The sequence below is a fragment of the Paramormyrops kingsleyae genome, chromosome 5 (genome assembly GCF_048594095.1).
Source record: "Paramormyrops kingsleyae isolate MSU_618 chromosome 5, PKINGS_0.4, whole genome shotgun sequence".
In the NCBI taxonomy this organism is placed as follows: domain Eukaryota; kingdom Metazoa; phylum Chordata; class Actinopteri; order Osteoglossiformes; family Mormyridae; genus Paramormyrops; species Paramormyrops kingsleyae.
In genome coordinates this window covers 34,080,324-34,100,140 of record NC_132801.1, presented here as the reverse complement: position 1 = coordinate 34,100,140, position 19,817 = coordinate 34,080,324, and the positions used below count along the sequence as shown (strand labels likewise).

General features: G+C 49.6%; 1 protein-coding gene across 7 annotated transcripts in view; it reads left to right on the top strand.

The window, feature by feature from the left end:
• The window catches only part of LOC111847710 (uncharacterized), an 83,194-nt gene that overhangs the window by 40,060 nt on the left and 23,317 nt on the right, over nucleotides 1-19,817 (top strand). For 5 of the 7 annotated variants that reach the window (XM_072712626.1, XM_072712624.1, XM_072712622.1 and 2 more), the window contains exons 4-7: nucleotides 5,740-5,891; nucleotides 11,870-11,954; nucleotides 16,445-16,670; nucleotides 17,344-17,848. In XM_072712626.1, coding sequence (XP_072568727.1) covers nucleotides 5,740-5,891; nucleotides 11,870-11,954; nucleotides 16,445-16,670; nucleotides 17,344-17,848 — 968 coding nt within the window. Of the gene's footprint in view, nucleotides 1-5,739; nucleotides 5,892-11,869; nucleotides 11,955-16,444; nucleotides 16,671-17,343; nucleotides 17,849-19,817 lie in introns of those variants that run through there. The other 2 variants (XM_072712627.1, XM_023819121.2) reach the window with 2 other exon arrangements.

Sequence of the window (19,817 nt, the reverse complement as noted above, 5' to 3'; positions counted from 1 at the left end):
AAGTGCAAGTGTGCAAAATGTGTGAAAATTGCAAAATCGGTGCCGATACGAGACAATAGTGCAATAGAAGAAATGATAATGGGTAAGACGAGCAGAGCAGCGCTACTGGGCTACAGTCCTGATTGATGTAAAGTGCAACAGTGCAATGGGTTGTGCAAAAAGTTATTGAGGTAGTGGAGTGTATAAAGGTCTGTGTGTATCTCTGATTGGAATAATTTACATACAATCAAGTTTGGTCATGTGCAGATGAAGTTCAAACATACCAGGATACCACATTGTATGCAGATCTTCATCTTGTAGGGAACCTCCAAGTGTGCAGATGAAACAGTTTAAGCTCATATGATGCCTTGTGTTGCTTGTCCGAAACTGGCGGTAAATCTAAAATGATGTCGTGCTTCAATGAGGATTTCATTTCTGCTTTGGCTTGTATTTGTTTAATATATTTCTCTGGCATGTTCTTTTGAGAGAAATACTGTTGGTGAGGGATGCTGCTATATATTTAAATGCTGCATCTCCGCATTTCGGAATGATGCCGCGTCCTTAGCCTAGAGTTGAGTGCTGACTCAGTCATGTCCTCATCCTGACCTACACTAAGCTGACATTGTGTAGCTACATTTTGCTATTATCGTGGATGATTTTTGAAAAATACAAGGAAAGAGAGCTTTAAAATGTCCTGTCAAATAAGCTATCTGTTCATTTTCATCTTGCCTTTTAGATTGAGGTGGAACATGCATCAAATCATTTAGGATTGTACCAATTACATGTACGCTGTGGCAGCTTTCACCACTGGTGAAAGTACAGGAGCCAATTGTTTTAGTTTAGTACTTTGTGTTACTGAAACCAGTACGAAGCCCATGAGATACTATGTAATAAAACAGCTCTTGTGATATTTAGCTCGATTCTTATCTAATGCAGTTGGCATTTCATCAACCGAAGCTTAGTTCTAGAAATGTGTAGCTAGCTGATGCTAAACAGCTTAGCATTGTGAATTAGCTGGCAGAGTTGCTAGCTAGCTACAACTTCTACTTTCTACTATTTAGATGCTCTACATCTGTCATTTACTACAACTAAACCACAACTCTTACTTGTGGCATGAGTTTCCAGGTTTAGCATGCTACTGTAGCTTATTTATGACATGTTTTAACAGCTGCATGTTTGTATTCATTGCATAAATTCTGATGAGCCCTGGAGGTAACCAGGAGTTTCAGAGATTTTTTTGACAAGATAAAGGTTCACTAAGCATAACAAACTGTCCTCTTGCTGTAATTTGGATTCTCTCCCAGATTGTTCTGTTCTACTTCCTACAAAATAGCAATAGTGCTACTTTAATAAAAATAAGACTTGGCCTGTCAGTCTCATCCTGTAAGAAAAAAACATTCTCCTTGACTGATGGACTTCAGGCGGGTTTGAGAGATTTTTCGTTGTGCTGCTCCATTGGGAGTGAGGAATGCACCCTTGCCTGCACGCGCTTGGCAGCTCGCTGAGCCTGGGGCAGAGGAGTGTGTTCATTGTATGGGTGTCTGTGGGCCAGACAGTTGCTTGCAGGCCTGACTGTGAAAATCTGACACACTGAGGTCCTGCTCCCACAGTACTTATAGTGAAAATTCAGCAGTTGAAACACTGCACTTGTGTTACGTGGCTAGAGACTCAGTGCTTCCCTGTTGCTTTGTCCAATTCATCTTATCCATGGTGGTGTTTCTCAAACCGGTCTTCGGGGACCACCGGATGGTCCAAGTTTTTACAGCTCCCTGATAGACTATCAACATTTTTGCTCCCTACCAGGAGCTGTAAGGGAGCAAAAACATGGACTGCCGTGGGTCTTTAAGTATTAGGTTGAGAAGCATTGATCAATATACCCCTCCACCCCCTTTTGATAACCCTCTCACTGGGGGGCAGTTATTCTGATAAACATCGAGTATAAATACAAAATGATAAAGAGAATACAATGATAAAGGTGTTTGCAGAGTAAATATTTACTAATTTTGTTATCCTCCTTTAATTCCCCTCATCTTTTATCGTATCCGGACCTGGTATGCCTCCCCGGATACGACGCTTCATCTGTAAATGTGTCCCTCGAGGTGACAGCAGCAGCACTTTCAGATGAAGGGCATTCAGAGTCATCGTCACAGAGACGGCCCCCTTAACAGCACGGCTCGAATCTGTCTGGGGGAAGGCTGTGCTTTTCCGAGCTCTGTGGGGGCCAGATATGTGTGCCCGTCTGCCCGTGGAAGTGACACGCCAGATGGCCCTGACGTGAGCGCTTGTGTGTCCAAGGCACCTGCTCTCGAATTTGAGGGCCACCACGTTGACTCCTCCCTGGCCCCCCTCCCTGGACGAGCGGCACTGGTCACCAGCACAGCTGACTGTCAAGGCCAGCTGCCCTTTAAGCTAGAAAAGCCCACAAGTTTGCTCTGCCCTGCAAATAAAAGTTGTAAAGGCCTTAGGCTGTGGAGTGCTGCATTTGGATCACATACAAACTGCTAGTGAAACAAAAAAAAACCCTTTATAAAAATGCGTAATTGGCTTTTATTGCATTTTGTGGGTTAGGTGTGGGTGCTGCAGTTAGGTGTTGAACGCGATGCCAGCACTGCAGTGTGTGTGTGGCTTAAACGGCGTCCCTTTCCACTCGCCACGCCGCAGAGCATGCTGGGACGGTACTGCAGTGTCGTTTTTATAATCAGATTGGGAATGAAGATCAATGTTAGGGTGCTATGTGTTAGGACTTGGATGGTCACTGCTTCTGTGGCCAGCAGAGTGATGCCACCATTGGACCCTAGAGCAACCCCCTGAACCACCATCATTCCAGGGACACTGACCAGTCCTGCTCTGATCCTCAGCTGCATGTTGCTTGGGACAAAAATTACTTCTAGCTATAAATATAAAATATAAAAGTAATATAAAATGTTAACTGGGGAGAGGCGCTTTTTCTGCTGTTTCCACACACCACACCACACCCCCCCTCCTTACATGTATTTATTCAGACACCTTCTTTCCTGTTTTTCCGTTACCAGACCTTATAAAGTTCAGCCTGACTCCTGTGTGGCCTCTAGCTAAAAGTAAAAGACAATCTATGCCCCAGCTCCACACTCAGAGGCCTAAGATGACCAGTGGCTTCCCAGCCCGGAAGCTGGGACCAGGTTGCTGCACCGCAGGCTCCCCCAGGTTTCCAGCAACAAAGCTGATGCCAGCCATCCTAATCTTTTTACAGTGCTGGACACCTGTTGAGGGAGGGAAGCATGAGGAAGTCCATCCATCTCTGACTGGAATCAGACGGAAGTGTAGCTCCCACTGTCTCCAGTGCACTACTCTCACCTGTGTTACAGGCTGACACTGCATGACAGGATAATGGGGATTTTTCTGTTGTTCTGGCCATTTCTGTCCTTTCTCCGTAAGAAATGTATATGTCAGTGTGGTAACAGGCATGGACACGCTGCCCTGCTAAACCTCCTGCAGGGTAAGTTGACTAGAATGGTAATGGGAATACTATGGTCATTTATGCAGTTAGCTGGCTGTGAAGGTTGGGAATGGGGCCTCCCGGCCTTCAAAGTCTTTTAATAACCAGCAAAAATGTGAGAAAAGCCCCTTGTACTGCATGGTTGACGCAAAGCTGGTAAATCAAGAACTTGTGAAAAATGAAACCAAAAAGAAACCAAAAAAAAGCAGCCTTTACTTGGCGTTCACTCTGTTCCTTGAAGCCCTGCAGTGCCCCACTCACTTCAGATGGCCCTTTTAATCGGGAAACTGATCCAGCTGAAGCCAGTTGGACATCACCAAGAAGATCACAAGACCTGACTTAACGCCTCTTGTGGTTATATTATTTTGCCTTGGATCCACCTCCATCTAAATTGTTTAATTTATTTTTATTTTTTTTGGGCTGGGAGCCGGGCTCGGAGCTGTCTTTTGGTGCGTCTCTGCAGCCCTGTGGTGGTGCAGGGGATTCAGAGAATGCAGTATAGCATTATATAGGCCCATTTCTCTGCAGAGAGCTGGCTGTGGTGTGCTGAACCGCTTTCTCTCCCGTGAAGAGGCGGGGGGGGGGACTTCTGCTTGTTTATGGCTATGTGTTTGTGAAATATGATCATGTGTCTTAATGAGGTTCGCACTGATGACAGAAGCTGTGACGGCTGTATTTCTGGTTAATGTTATGAATGCAGGTTACCGGAACTGCTACAAAAAGGAAGCCTTTGCAGGAACTTCATGTAACCTCTTCAGTTTGCCAATGGTAACCAGTCAACCCTGACAAGCTACTATGGATTTGTTATTGTGTCTGATTCCGGGTCTGTCTTATGGCGTGAATTTTTTTTCTTCTGAATGCCATAATACGGATTAAAAAAAAAGAGAATGTTGTATAAACATGGTATTTGACGCACTGGGCCTTTAGTTATGGTCCTTTTAGGCTGGTTCTGAGGGGAGGTAAACACTGGGAACCAGACCACATGTCTTTAGGCAGTGCTGGGCATGGGAAAGGAAGTGCGCTGTAGTTTTATTAGTGCCAGAAGATATATAATTCACACACATCATCTCATCTATTCTACTTCTCGTCATATATTAAAAATGCATCAATTTTTGTCGGGTTGCTGATGTATTATTTACGGAGAATGCTGTGCAAATAGGTTCCCTGTGATGGAAGCCTGGCTCTGATGCGGTGTGCTTGTTCAGTAATGCTGGCGTTTATTGGCTGGACATAATCGAGAATCTGAGTTTCATGTGTGCGCGCATGTGTGTGTGTGTTCGCATGGCAGGTATGCTATGGATTCAGATGTTCTGTATATGTTTGTTTTGTCATTGTTTGTCATTATTTGCTTGTACAGTTCTATGGCGATATGTATATCTACGCAGCTAGTGTTTGCGTGCGTGTGTCTGGATGTAATAACTAGGAATGTATTTGCATTAGGACACATACATACTTTCCTATAGCACAATTCATTTTTAATATAATGCATGCTTATCATTCTTTATATGCCTGTCAAAGTATGAGGAAACATTTCGACATTCACAAGATGCTTTGGGGAAACAAAGCATAGTATGTTGCCAAACAAAACGGCATGAAGCGCCGCCGGTCCAGTATCTCTGTGGACAGAGGGGGGTTTGTTTAGCGGAGTGGACGGGTCCTGCTCTTTGGCGAGGAGCTGGGCTGTACAGTTTGCCACCGCCAGCCACCATCAAAGCAGCAGTGTGTCTCGCCAGGCAAATATCGAGCAGCTTCTGTTTTCTCTCAGGAGGAGGTTCATTATCTCCATGCATGCAGGCTGACAGGCAGTGAAGTGTGTCCGCATACAGAGCTCCGCGTGACCGCTGCTGTGCTCCGGCGCACTCTCCAGTCCGCCCGGCCTGACTCTCCCGTCCGCCCGGCCTGACTCTCCCGTCCGCCCGGCCTGACTCTCCGTCCGCCCGGCCTGACTCTCCCGTCCGCCCGGCCTGACTCTCCAGTCCGCTCATGCCGCCTGTTAAACCCTGCTCTCTTGGTCCGGCCCCGTTTCAAGAGTGAACACACAGCTTGTACTAGTGTTTGTCGTGATCTGTGGAACAAAAAGATGTTAATAAGCCGGTTTTGAATGCATCAGCCTTTAGCTGAAAGGTCTCCTTGAAGCTTTTCTTAGCCTAGTATTTTGAGACATTGTCCTCAACTTTCGTCATTCTTCTCCAGTTTACTGGTTAATTGTAATATTCTGACCCTTGTTCCTAGCTTAGGGTGAATTTTGAAGATGAATTTAACTTGCCCCCCTCCCCCCTCCACAGCCCAGCACGCTTCCCCAGGGCACCATCAATATGAACCAGTGCTCTGACGTGATCGACGCAGAGACCCGCACAGGCCAGAAGAACTCCCTCTGTATCCTGACCCCGGACAAGGAGCACTTCATCCGAGCCGAGAGCAAGGAGATCATCAGTGGGTGAGAGCAAACGGGCGGCTGGGTCACACGTCTGGGCAGAGACGCTGGCAGTGCTCACTGGCAGTCATGAGCGATGATGTCGAGTGTCTCTGCCGCCTAACGGGCTCAGGCTTGCCGACCTTGGTCCCTGTCTGGCTGACTATAGGCTGGCATCCCTGCCAGTGTGTCAGACGTCCCGCCCCCAAGGCCGGCGTTGCCCCGGGGTGCTGGGAGGGGCTCTGTACGTCTGCTGCTCTGTAGACTGGCAGAAGATCTCCTGGAGCTTCTGGGAAATTAATTGAGAGGTTCTTATCCAGCGAAAGTGCAACATAATTATTTAAAACACCTACTTAACATTGAGTTCTTATAATTGAATGCACATTATTTTATTTAACTTTCACCATTCACTTAGATGGCAGGGCTGATTTTTGGCAGATACATTCTGACTCATTAAGGATCCAGGCCTTTCCAGGCAACCAGACCTTAAAATGCACCCGGCCAGCTGCTGGAGCCGGTGGCACTCTGAACAACAGGCGTTGGATCACTGTTTGGGATCTGTTGTCATCTCTCCGCCTGTGGCTGCTCTGACATGTCTAAATTGTAGAAGAGCTGCGGCTCTTCACAGTTAACAGGAAGTGTTAGAGGTGCCGCCGTTTGCATCTTCTAGCCCTGCCCCCCCCCCTCATCACTATGTTCCCTCCCGTTTCCTGAAGAAAGCCTCACCATGCAAATTACATCCTCTGGCATAGAACTTCACATAGAAGGGCCCAGTTTATGACCTTAGTAACGACCCCTAAAAATAAGAACGTTGAAGTTGAGGTTGACAAGAATGGATGTCTTGAGGTGAGGTTTTTGCTGTCAGGCAGAGTGACTGTGGGAGTGAAGACTGAAATGTCAGGGAGAGACTTTGTCTGCCGACTTTAATAGTGAGACCATACCATATACAGGTATTAATGAAAAGGAGGCACAGGTTGGTGTTTGTAGGTTACTAGTGTTCCATGAATCCAAACGCAATGGCTTTATCAGGAGATATTCTGGGTGTAACTCCTCAGATAAGGCCCAGCTGGTCATTCCTGTACGTGTCACTCAGAAGGGAGAAAGAGTAAAGAGGAAATGAGAATGAGACATAAACAGAGGGAGGGAGAAGATTGAGAAAGTATGGGGGAGGTGTTTAAATGATAGTTATGAATGATCCTTGTCAGCTGACCACCCTTCGGTCCCTGAGTCACAGTCATGTAGAGCTTATCTGCTCTTTTCTCATACAGTCTGGTGAATTTATGTTCTCACCTTGATCTTTGACCTGAAAGGACGCCGCCCCCATATCAATACATTACATTTTTCACCTCACTCTTCAACGAAACTGGGCTTGGAAATCTTTATAGTCATTAATGGAACCCTAGATTAAGTACTGAAGCATTTAACATGAGCGTGCGACTCCTCTGTTATGTAGTTTAGGCAGGTACATACCCTTTGACTTGCACCTCATCAATGAAAGTGTCTGCTTCCCTACCCGTACTGCGCAGTGCCTCTCTGTGAAGACACATCCACCAAGATGGCCAGTCAGTCCATCGATCATCATAATAGCTACTGCAAGGCCAGGAAGAGCGAGTGACAGGAGAAAAATGGTCCTTTAGAAGGTCATCCGCTTACAAGACCAGCTTTCGGCTTCCTGTGTGGCCATTCGTTCTGCTAAAGTAGAGCCCCTTTCCGATCCGTCATATCCAGATACCGTGGGGCCCTGGAGATATGCCTCTGGAGCCTGGTCAGGACAGATGGGCTTGGTACAGGGAATAGGAAAGTGCTATGCATGATTTTCCATGTTCTCCATGTATCGTCTGGCTTAAGATGGCAAATGTGAATGAAACAGCTGCGTAATGTGGCTGCGCTGAGTGATATAACTGATTAGCCGCATGGAATCCAACCGCGGCTCTCCGGTAAGGATAAAGACCAGAGATTCTGATCCTGCCGCTTTATTCGGAAAGAGTGTCCAGTTAACTTAAAATCTCTCTTCATGATTACAAGCATTAAAGCACCAATGCTTTGACCATGACTGCTGTGAGGTCCTGTCAGTATATGAATAATTGGCAAATTAGCAGAGAGTATTAAAAGGCACCATGGCTTCACCTACTTATTAGAAGTTCGAAAATGTGTCCCCCTGTGAAGCTTTGAGAGTCCCTCGTGCCCCACGCTCTTGCTCGACTTTACTGAAGCTTCCGGGCCATTAATAGCTGACTCTGCTTCCTTAGCGACATGTGGGAGCAGCTTGGTAAGAGACGCAGTGGCTGTAACTGCCGCATAGATACGTCCGTAAAAACCAGTGGCAGGGATGGTAAGTGTTTGAGCCACTCCCAATGGCTGGAGGCCTCCGCAAGCATATCGTGTGTCATGTTCCTGCTGAGATGAAAGGCTCCTCTCCCGCTGCCCCTTTTCTCGCTTTCCTGGAATTCCACTTGGTCGGCATTGTGAACCCGGAAGATGACTGGCAGTCCTGGCAGAGCACCGTGTGGACTCCTTCCTGTGATTCCATCACGCGTTTATAGGCTGTTGGGGTTGCTACTTTTTTTTTTGTTTTGTTTTTTGCTGAAGATCGATTAGGTGATTGAGGACAGGCAGGTGAGGCGGGGGGCAGTGGGGGAGATTCTTGCGCCATCTGCCAGCATTCAAGTGACCTTGTCGCCGGCTGCACATCCTGAAGCCATTTCCCAGGGTTAGTAACAGGGCTTGGCCTCCAGCTGGGAGCACAGGGGACTGTATCTGTACCTGAAGACACTGCCTCCTGTTTTGAGTTTGCCCGGGCCGGGAGAACGACTCCGCCGTCTGGCGGCCTGGCAGAGCCGGCGCCGTGTGTGGCTCCGCCCCCTCCCGTCTGCACGTCCGGGCAGGAACCGCAAGCCCATCTGCTTCCAATCGATTTCGAGTAGCTGTTGATGACTATAGGGATTTATTACCACCCTGAGTCATTAACAGTGGCGGCAGGAGAAGCTGGACCTGTCTGCTCCTACAGGGCCGCAGCTGTAGAGACATGCTGAGGAACCACGCCATGGTGTGCTCTGGGCCCTCCCTGCACCACCATGCTCTTAAGGGCTCGTGCTTTTTGCACAGGCTCCTCTATTTGCTGCCGTTTGTGAGTTCTTGCACTTGGACACTGTTGTGTTGGCATGTCTCTGGGTGTCTGTTCTTTGCCATGCCCTTAGTCCCCTGCAGTGGGCAGCTGCTGCCTGTAGAATCCATTAGCTTAGCATGTCAGGGTAACAGGAGCAGGTTTTACGCAGATGCTGTTGCTCGTGATCTCGAGGCTCCTTCGAGCTCCTCCCTTGGTGGAGAAGGGATTAATTAATAAGAAGGCAATTTGTCACGACTAAGCCAGCAGTGATTCAGCCGTGCTCAGAGGCAGTTCGGTGGCGTCAGCACTGGATGCCGTGTCAGTCGGAGAGCGGTTGAGTAAGATGAGGACTGCTTTGCTCTTGACTGCGGTTCAAGAACGAGCCCGCAATGGAAACTGGTTGGGAAAGACCTCAGATCTGAAAAGGTTTTTTTCCTATTGAAAGTGAGAGTTTGAATCAGTTCCTTAGCAACATAAAGGACACAGTCTTAATATTTATCCAAGTTAAAAATGTACCTATCCTTAGATATTGAAAGGTGAAGGTGGACTGGGCGGTCTCTTGCCGGGTTAATCGGCAGATCCGGCATAGATGAAGCTGGGCTCTGTTATACCTTGAACTAATCACTCCATCCTATTTAGTCAGTTACTCCAGCTTCCCCTGTATAACTAATGTTTAACCTGTCTGTCCTTTTCTGGACAAATCCCTAGGTACTCATTTTATCCTGATTGTTTTCCTCTAAGTTTAATGTCGCAGTCTTAAATAACTTAAGTATCGTAGCATCATTTATTTAAATATTTAATGTAATAAGAAACTATTTTTTTGTAAGAGTGATGCATGTGAACAATCAGAGCGACGGATATGTGACTCTCCCTTACACCTGCGAAACCTGCTATTCCGGCTAAATATGATTTTAGAAGAATTACCAAAGTAGTCTTGGCACTCAGAAGCTGGGCCGTGTTAAGTTGGCTAAGCATATCTAAATTTGCGTGGTTTGTTGTTAAGTTGCATGGTTCAGTCGAGCCAATGAGTCACATGAGCCGTCTGGCAGCGGACGGAGGCGGCTTCTTACGCCCAACGCCAGCCATCTCTGCTTGGGTAGCAGGATAGGAATAGCAGGATAGGAGTAACAGGAGAGCAGAGCAGAGAGCCTCGCTTTGGCCTGAGGGCACAAGCACAAGTACTACAAACAACAACAGTTACTATGAACCAGACAATGGCCCATGAATGGCTCAATACAATGGCTTCATATTTCATTTATACATACATTTGTAGCACAATTTGCGCTGCAATGATCCCAACCAGGAGCAAACACAATGCATGCATATAATTAGCTGGTAAGTTAACTGTTCCCATGGAGAGATGCACCTGTGTGCTGTGGATTAGCGGTATTTGGCGCTGATGAAGGGCAGCTCATGGGCTGTGAATAATCGACCCTGTTGGGGACCTGTTGGGTAGGCGTAGAAAATAATTTGGGTTGATCGTGTGACCCGTAGTCATGTGACCCATAGTATGATAGTCGATGTATTATAATACAAATTCCCTTTGACCTTTGTGTTGCGTGGAAGACTGTCGTGACACAGTGGGTGACAGATTTGTTTTTCTCCCTCCCCATCGTGTGACAGGTTGGTCTGAGCCCCCTGCCTTTTAAAAAGCACGGCCCCTCCTGTGGATGTAAACCCACTAACATGGCGACTTAGTGTGATGAATAAAGGAGAGAACCTGGAATAACCCCTCAGTCTGTCTTTCAGTACTAGTTGCACAATGGGAATCATTGGCGCGAGCCAGGAGAGAAATCGTTATTTAATCAGCTGACATCCCCAAGTCAACACCTATGATCATCAGACAATCTCTGCAAGTATAAGCAGCACCACACTGATGTCATTTGGAAAGATCTGTTCCATTGTTTCTGTAAGTTTGCAGCACAGATGGCCTGAGTTCACCCGTGCATTTCTCTGGGAAAATGGACCCCTGGCCTCTTGCTTCGAAACCTGTCTGCTGACATCGGATGCGTCTAGCGGGGCCGTTCCTGTTGTGCCCCAAGCGTGACCTGGTTTCCATGTTTTTAGAGGTGGTTTTCGGCCTGTTCACCGCCCGCTCACTAGTGGGGTGTTATTCCGTCCAGACGAAAAAGCAACTGCCTTGTAATCCAGTAAGGCCCCCGTGAAATCCCCCTACCCTCCTGCCTTCCAGGACTGTGCCCTGATGTCATTAGCAAGTCAGGGATCAGGAGAGTCTCACCTCATCGGCAGAAGTGTGTGAAAATGCCCTGTCACAGCTTGCTTTGGACTTTAGTGTTTGGGCTCTTTCCTGTTGGACATACATCATGGTCCCCTAATTTGGGGCGCTGGTGGTGGCTCTCTGCAGCATTGATGTGTACTGGGGGCCTGTAGGTCGCAGTAAGTCCTGCCATCGTGACCTCGGCTCTTTGGGCTTTGGTCGGCAGCACGGGTTTTGTGCTCAGAGTCCATTAGGATATGCTGCTTGAATATTGGGTTTGTAGAAATTATGCAGCTGTCTGCCCTTCTTTGGGAAATGGAGATATTAAGGGTGGAAAACATGGGAGGGAAGGTGATGTTAACATGGTGCGTTTGTAGATTCATCTGTTTTCACTTGTGCCCCTAATAACACACTCTGTGTTGGCTCTGGTACCAATTATGCTCCTAGATCATTTTGCCGCAGCAGCCATGAAAACCTCAGAGCAGCAGGGCTGTGATGGGCAGCGGGGGCCGTGACGACCCCACAGGAGCTTAAGACCGTCATGCTCTCCATTTAAGGGAAACTCGGTGCCCCTGCGAAAAACGGACTGTCTGCTGTTATGCTCTCTGGCTGACCTGTGTGTGTGTGTGTGTGTGTGTGTGTGTGTGTCAACTCTAATTCTGTTGTCCTCTCCCACAGATGGCAAGAATCGCTAGTAGTTTACCCCCGGACCAACAAGCAGAACCTGAAGAAGAAGCGCAAGGTTGAGCCAGCGACTGCTCAGGTACTGTCCTGCATGGTGCTGAGGTCTCCTCATGGAGTTTGCCGGTCTTTGTGAAACTTGTTAGATGTAGAAAACAAGGCTTACATACTTTGTGAGGGGGTGGGATTATTTTGTGCTTTTCATTGGTCACTTAACTGGTTTCTTTATTCCTATTGGTTCCAGACAGTGACAGATGATGTGGGGGTGGGATGGTGCAGGAATTCATCACACGGAGCTTGAGTTTCTCACTTATTTGAACGTTTAATTGGCTCTTCATGTCGCTCAGTGCCTGTCGGAAACAGGTCGATTAATTTCACAGAATCATTCTCGTTACATAATTGTCTAATTCATTACCGTGTCCCCAGCCACGGTGTGGGTATGCTGATAATAGTTTGGGAACGTGGCCCGCTGGCGTGAAGGAGTGCGCCCTGTTATGGGTCAGGCAATAGTGCGCGTGTGCGGGGGGGGGGGGGGGGGGAGGAGAAGTGCGGCTGCGGCAGACGGACACAAGCGTGGCTGTGAGGTGTGCGCGGCACCTCGGAGCCCCTGTGGCTTTGGGGACATCGTCTTGTGGTGGGGTGACCCATGTTGACCTTGCAGCTCCCCTTCATGGCAGCCTGGCTCCCCACCGAGCTCAGCTGGCCTCTATCTCCTCTAAAAGACCATGTTTGAAAAGGCGTGTGACAGTCCCTTCACAATCATTTCCCCTGGGTTTGTTTGTTTTGTTGCCTGTTCTGGCTCTGTGTTTTTTGTTTTTTTTTTGGGAGGGGTGCAGTCATCTTGGGGGAAGGAAGAACGAGCTGCACAGGAGCAGCTAGGCTGAGCTTCCAGCAGGTGACCGCTAATGAGTGCAGGTGCACATGGGAGCAGGAGCTAAACAGTGCATTACAGACATGGCAAGAACCTCGTGAGAGTGGTCTAGTGAAAAGACGAGCAGTTCCACAAACGGCATTCATGAAACATAAGAGACGGCTAAGGCATCACACGGAAGAGAGTAAAAACGGATAGAAACTCCGTCTCGGTCAACATGTTTTTCTTTTTGAGGGTCTTCATCTCCTCCTCTGCCTCCTTGCCGTGCCTGATTCTGAACCTCTAGTGGCCATAAAGCTGGCTGGCCAACGAGCACAGCTTCTCTTTGTTTGCTGAGATGAGTCTGTCTGGCCTGGTGCCCCCTGCTGAAGGCTGCTTGGAGTCTCCGTGGTGGCAGGATGTTAATATACCACCGATGGAGCCAGTGGTGCTCTGTGCCCACCTCTCTACCCTCTGCCATGGCGCCGCCTACTTCAATGGGCTAACGACAGAAAATGTGCCATTGTACTACTTTCTTTTTCCTGCTGTTTTTTTCACACCCTGTGCCAAGTCAAACAAAAGCGTGTCCTCAGGCCTCTTCAGTGCCTTACTGCCCAGTGAAGGCAGCCCTCAGGCGTCCCTGGCCCCCACCCCAGCATCCCCAGGAAGGCCCTGGGCCAAAGCTCAGCCACCAAAGCTTCCCTCCACCTTCCAGCACATTCTGCAAGGTCAGAGCAGGAGGGGGGGGAGGGGGGGCAAGAGGCTCTGAATGCAAATGAGCAGCAACCCATTTGCCCGTTTCGGGTTCCTCCTCTTGGCCGTGCTTGGAATTCTGGGTCATTTGCACATCTCACCCCAAAGCCCCCCCCCCTCACTCAGTCGTTCTTTGAGCACCTCTCTTGGGTAGTTTTTTGGGGAACTAAAAAATGCTGACCTTATTTGTCTAGCCTTCTCTGGCTTTGAGTTTCCACCCCCCCCCCCCCCCCCATAAAGGAGGCTCCCCGCAGACACAGGTGGCTGTAACGAAGGCTGTCTCTCTGGTAATTGTTTCCTGCAGGCATCCCCTGGCCCTCAGGGCCGCGCTGTGATTGGCCACCGTGCCATGTGGAGCTGGATGTCTGCTGCCTTGCACCGCTCCCGATGACAGACATTAATTACTGTTATTGTCTGCGTCCTGTGCCCAAATGTGCAAAACATAGCAGAGGCGCCTGTGCAGGATTCCCCTCCCTGCTTTCAAGTTCAAACGCTACCTCAGCTTACCCCCATGTCGCATTCTTTCCGAGCTTCTTGCTCACACCCTCAGGGTCTACGGCTAGCGTGCTCTGCGTCTCCCGGGTCTCAGTGTCCTAGACGTCCGACCTGCTTGCACCCTTGGGGTCTCCGCCATGCGTACCCGGCCCCTCCCGGGTTTCGCTGTCCCAGTCGCCCAATGGCTGGCATGTTTGCAATTCCTCATCTTCCAGCTGTGTGTGTGGAATCTGCATGTTCTCACTATATTTAAACTGGTTTCCTTTTGGCTTCTCCAGTTTCCTCCCTTAGACCAAAAGCATGCAGCTGGGTGAACTGGGGACAGTAAATTGCCCTGCGTGTGCGTGCGTGCGTGCGTGCCTGCCTGCGTGCCTGCCCTGTGACGTGCTGGCTTCCTGTCCACGGTGCTTCCAGCCTTGACCTGTGCTTCCTGAGACTCCAGGTGGTTATGGAAGATGGAAGGAACCTGTTGGATAGCTGTTGATGGGAAAGCAGCTGTTGATGGGAAAGCAGCTGTTTCTGCGTTGTTCCTGATTGGCTGGCCATGCCTAAACACATCTGCTCTGGGGGGGCACAACCCTCTCCGATTATTATTCAAACATTTTCATGGTGATTACTTAGTCGGCTTTATCATGTACGATTTGTAGAACTTTCAGGCCTGTACCTCAGCTGGGCGTTCCTATAGAGTCTGTATACCTGTGCAATGGAGGTTCCCATCCTGGGCTCTTTATCATAAATCCAGTCCTGAATCTCTGCAGTACCACGTCCAACCTAACTCCGTCCTCAGTGTCATTAGGACCGCTGGCTGTATAGACTTATTGTGAAAGGTCGGGTTAAACCAGAGACTGCTCACTATGGACTCACCCTTTCATAGATAACTGAGCACTTTGGTCCACAAAAAAATAAGTAGATGTACTTCAGGACCATGCTGGTTTCCCACACTTGGTGCTGTAGTTTTTACTTTGTCATTTTTATTTCACTTATTTATTTTCTGCTGGTTAAATCGTCCTGCTCTATTGCCAAGTCGCTGTGATTCTAAGTGACTTTGAGTAATAAGTTCATTAGCTGGTGGACATTAAGTGGTGGATTTGAGCTCACTGGCATCTCTCCAGGAGTCTGACCCGCAGACCCCTGCAATTCCAGGTCATCCTGGCACACGCACCTGGGGGTGGGGTTTGGGGGAGGGGGGAGTCTGTTTCTCCCTGTGCTGCCTGGCCGCTTTGTTTATCCATTTATTTTTGCTTTGTCGACGGCCTTGATGGTCCCGGGCATCCCGTTCCTGAACCGCGCCCGCCACACAACCCCTTGGGGTCTGGCTTCCGCAGGCTGTCTGGCACCTGCACTCAGACGCTCATCTCTCCTTGGCAAGGGCACATTAACGGTAGCAGGTGGTGCTCCTCTGGAATGGTGAACTGTCATCTTGTAAGTCCCGCTAAAGCTGCGATCTCTCCATTGGCCAGTGGTGCTTCGTCGTCGTGATTCTCAGGGTCTTCCTTATTCTTTTCCCCACTCTTCCTGCTATACGGGAATGGACACCGTGCAGATCCCTCTTGCTGTGAATCGGGACGTTCGTTTCTTGGCTCGCTCCTCTTACTTCCTGTGTCGGTCCTGCCTGGGGTCGTCGCGGAGCAGTAAATGAATAAGCCACTGGTCACTGTGGCGCCTCCTCTCTGTCGGCTGAGGTGTGTCGTGGCCCCTGAAAGGTGCCCATTGTGTCTCCCGCCCCTCACACCACGCTGCCCCCCAGGGGCAATAATGGTCCCTTTGTGGAGTAGAGGCGTGAAAAGCTGGAACAGTGCAATTGTGTTAAATGTCGCCACCCCCCCCAGACAGGTGATTTGTCACCCCCCCCACCCTCCACTTTAGACAGGTGATATTTTTGTCAAACAACCCCCCCCCAACACAGTTTTACGCTTTCATGTTGTTTGCTTTCCCTCCCCCATCCTGTTACAGCCCCCTCATTATCTTCCGAGCGTAAAATAAACTCATGCAGTTTGGCGGTCAGCAAGCGAAGCAGTCAGGTGCTGGTGGTGCGTGGGCGAGGTGGGCGAGCTGGGCGAGGCGGGCGAGGCGGGCTATCACACACGCCACTCTCGTTTCCTAATGCCTGTCCTGCACACTTACGTAACATCTCTGGGTGGGAATGGGGCCCGGCGTGCCGTACCTGCTCCTGGAGTCCGGTGGCCGATTTCCTTCTATATAAGGCCAGATCTCCCGAATCCCCTTATGATTTTCACCTGTCAAAGGATTTTTAATGATCCTCCATCACTGGCCTTTCCTTCCCATGCGAGGAGGCACCAGATCACAGTCCAGCAGCCTGTGCTGCCCGTGATGCCGTGACCCTTGTGCTGCTGGATATGGGCGCGGTGCTGACAGCCATGCAGATTAGCATTTCTCGATGGCAGCGGCATGCTGCTCCCTGCCTGCCCTCCTCCTCACACACTCGTGACCCCCCCCCCCCCTCCCCCGCACAGGAGCCTGGGCCTGCCAAGGTGACCGTGACCAGCAGCGGCTCCACCACCGGGGCCAGCCTGCCCTGCCTGCCCAGCAGCATTGCCTCCGTGGAGACGGTCCCAGCCAGCCGCGCCTCCCTGTGGCAGGAGGAGCGCCGGGGCCGCACCACCATCCCCTGCAGCCGCAGCGCCTCCTGCATCAGCCAGCTGAGCCAGGGCTGCTCGCCACCCAGCACCTCCAAGGACGGTATGCACTGGGGGTATGAGCATAAGGCTGGGCTGAGGTCACTGTTTGCCATCCTGAACTTGTCTGTGCACCGGAGTGTCTTACCTGAGCTGCTCAAGTTACGTCTTTCTGTCAAAGTCCTGACATCAGAGCAGTTGGGACTCGACCCAGCAAACTTCTTGCATACTATCTCCTTCTTAATTTTTTTACTCGGAAACTTCATCTCTGTAAATGTCTGACTTTAGCTGGACCAGTAAAACCCATTCTGCTGGCCTATGGGATCCCAGCCCTAAAAGGAAACAAGGGGGGGTCTTATTAGATGGATATTTATTTTCCCGGAACACGGTGTCTGTGGAGTGAAGTGAAACAGGCAGCATATGTTTGGGGCCAAAAAAGACAACGGGACTCTGAGGTGGGGGGGGGGGGGACTGGAACCCGCAGGAGAGGGATGGGCTGAGAGTAAGTAAGTGAGCAGAGAGACGCGTCGAGTTACAAATCCTTTTGGATAAAGCTAGAAGAGGAGGAAGCCTCTTAAGAGTTAAAACAAATTGATGGCCGGCCGGTGACACTGACGTTTCCACGGAGACTTGGGGGGGCTTGCCTGTGGTCCTCAGTGATGTAACCAGTGTTCATTTCTTGGGGACTAGCTTCCTGCTGTCCGCTGACTCCTGACTCCTCACCCCGCTCTCCGCAGATCAGGGCCCGGTGTATGGCGGGCGGAAAGCCCGCGTGGAGAGTGGCTACTTCTCCCTGGAGAAGGCCAAGCCAGACAGCCAGCAGGTGGTGCCCTCTCCCAGTGGCCCCGGGGCCCTCCACAGGTATAGCTCCTCTGACACAGAGCCCCTGGCCTCCCCACCCTCCTCGTCGCCTGACTGCAGCGCTGCCAGGGACCCCTTTCTCCCCTCAGGGACCCGACTTACCAATGGCTCCTCCGCCATCAGTTCCTCCCAAAGCTCCCTGGACTCAGAGACAGGGAGCCCAGTTCCTTGTAGGGAGGGGCAGGACAAGGCCCTAGCCGAAAGGCCCACACGGGTCGGCCGGGGGGCACGGCAGTATGCCCTGCTGGCCGATGTGCCCAGGGCCAAGCGGCTGAGCCATGACGAGGCGTTCCTCCTGGAGAGGAGGCGGCTGGAGCGGAGGGCGCGGACACGGAGCCCTGGCAGGGAGGAGGTGGAGCGGCTCTTTGGGCTGGAGCGCAGGTGAGAGCTGAGAATGCGGTGGACCTCCTGGCATCAGGGCTGATGCACACACACACACACACACACACACACACATCTCATGTGGCCCAAACTGCCACAGAAACACGTTTATACATTCTAATTTATCTGCAGATACTTTTATCCAAAACGGCATGTCTTGAGAAATCAGGGTTAGTCCCTAAGGCCTCAATGGTGAAATCCCTTTGCCAGCCACAGCACTTGAGCTGGCGACCTTCTGATCACAAGCACAGCGGCTTAACCTACAGGACCCTGTGTCATCCTCGACATTTGAAGGATGCAGGCATTGATCCCGCTACCTCTGTCATGCTAAGTGAGCACTGTACCATGTCAGCTGATCTCCCACACAGACCCTGAACTACCTAAACCCCAGATAATACCGTCCTCCCACTGCTCCATCCACATAAAGGCCGCCTACACCCGTCATTCACTGCGCCGCACACCAATGTACAGTGGCATCAACCCACATCCAGAATACAGCAAAACACCTTCACGAAGTTGCACATGTTGAAAATGAGTTATAATGCAGCAGTTCTATTGGAATTTATTATACAGCAATTCTATAAAATATAAGATTTTTGTGTCCCTGATTTCTGACTTGAAACTTTTGTTTTTTCTGCCAGTCAGTAGCTGTCCTTTCACCACTAAATGTCTCATCACCTTGAGCCTGTTATGTTGGCTTTTACTGCCATCTAGTGGCAGTATCTGCTTTGGCAACTGCAGTATTTTTATTCCACTAGCCTGTTTACATATGATTCTCCAACTTGTTGATCTCTCTATAAACCGCTTAACTTTATGAAAGCATGGCCTGCTCTCTCTCTTACTTTTTTCCAGGTATCTGTTCACTAATAATAATGAATCTGTATGTAACTTTCCATTTCATGTTGTGCTCCCTCTTTGCAGCTTAGCCTCTCGTCTGTTTTGTTTTATTCTCTCCCCCCTCCAGGAGCACCTGCTCTCCCCTGACTCCGCCTTTGTCCTGCCGCTGTGCCCCTGCTGCCGTCGCCGCTGTGCCCCCCTGATTCCTGCTTGCTTCCATTCCACCTCTGAAAAGCGCAGCCCGGAGAGCCTGTCCCCCACCCGCACAAACACTGTCTGATCTAACGTTTCCGTCCGTCCTCATATTGTCCCCCTCTTTACCTCCTGTATATATGCTGTCTCCATGTCGTATACGGTCTCTCTTTACATCCTGTATATATGCTGTCTCCATGTCGTATATGGTCTCTCTCTTTACCTCCTGTATATATGCTGTCTCCATGTCGTATACGGTCTCTCTTTACATCCTGTATATATGCTGTCTCCATCTCGTATATGGTCTCTCTCTTTACCTCCTGTATATATGCTGTCTCCATGTCGTATACGGTCTCTCTCTTTACCTCCTGTATATATGCTGTCTCCATGTCGTATACGGTCTCTCTTTACCTCCTGTATATATGCTGTCTCCATGTCGTATACGGTCTCTCTTTACATCCTGTATATATGCTGTCTCCATGTCGTATACGGTCTCTCTTTACATCCTGTATATATGCTGTCTCCATCTCGTATACGGTCCCCCACTTTACCTCCTGTATATATGCTGTCTCCATCTCGTATACGGTCCCCCACTTTACCTCCTGTATATATGCTGTCTCCATGTCGTATATGGTCTCTCTCTTTACCTCCTGTATATATGCTGTCTCCATGTCGTATACGGTCCCCCACTTTACCTCCTGTATATATGCTGTCTCCATGTCGTATACGGTCCCCCACTTTACCTCCTGTATATATGCTGTCTCCATCTCGTATACGGTCTCCCTCTTTACCTCCTGTATATATGCTGTCTCCATCTCGTATACGGTCTCTCTCTTTACCTCCTGTATATATGCTGTCTCCATGTCGTATATGGTCTCCCTCTTTACCTCCTGTATATATGCTGTCTCCATCTCGTATACGGTCTCCCTCTTTACCTCCT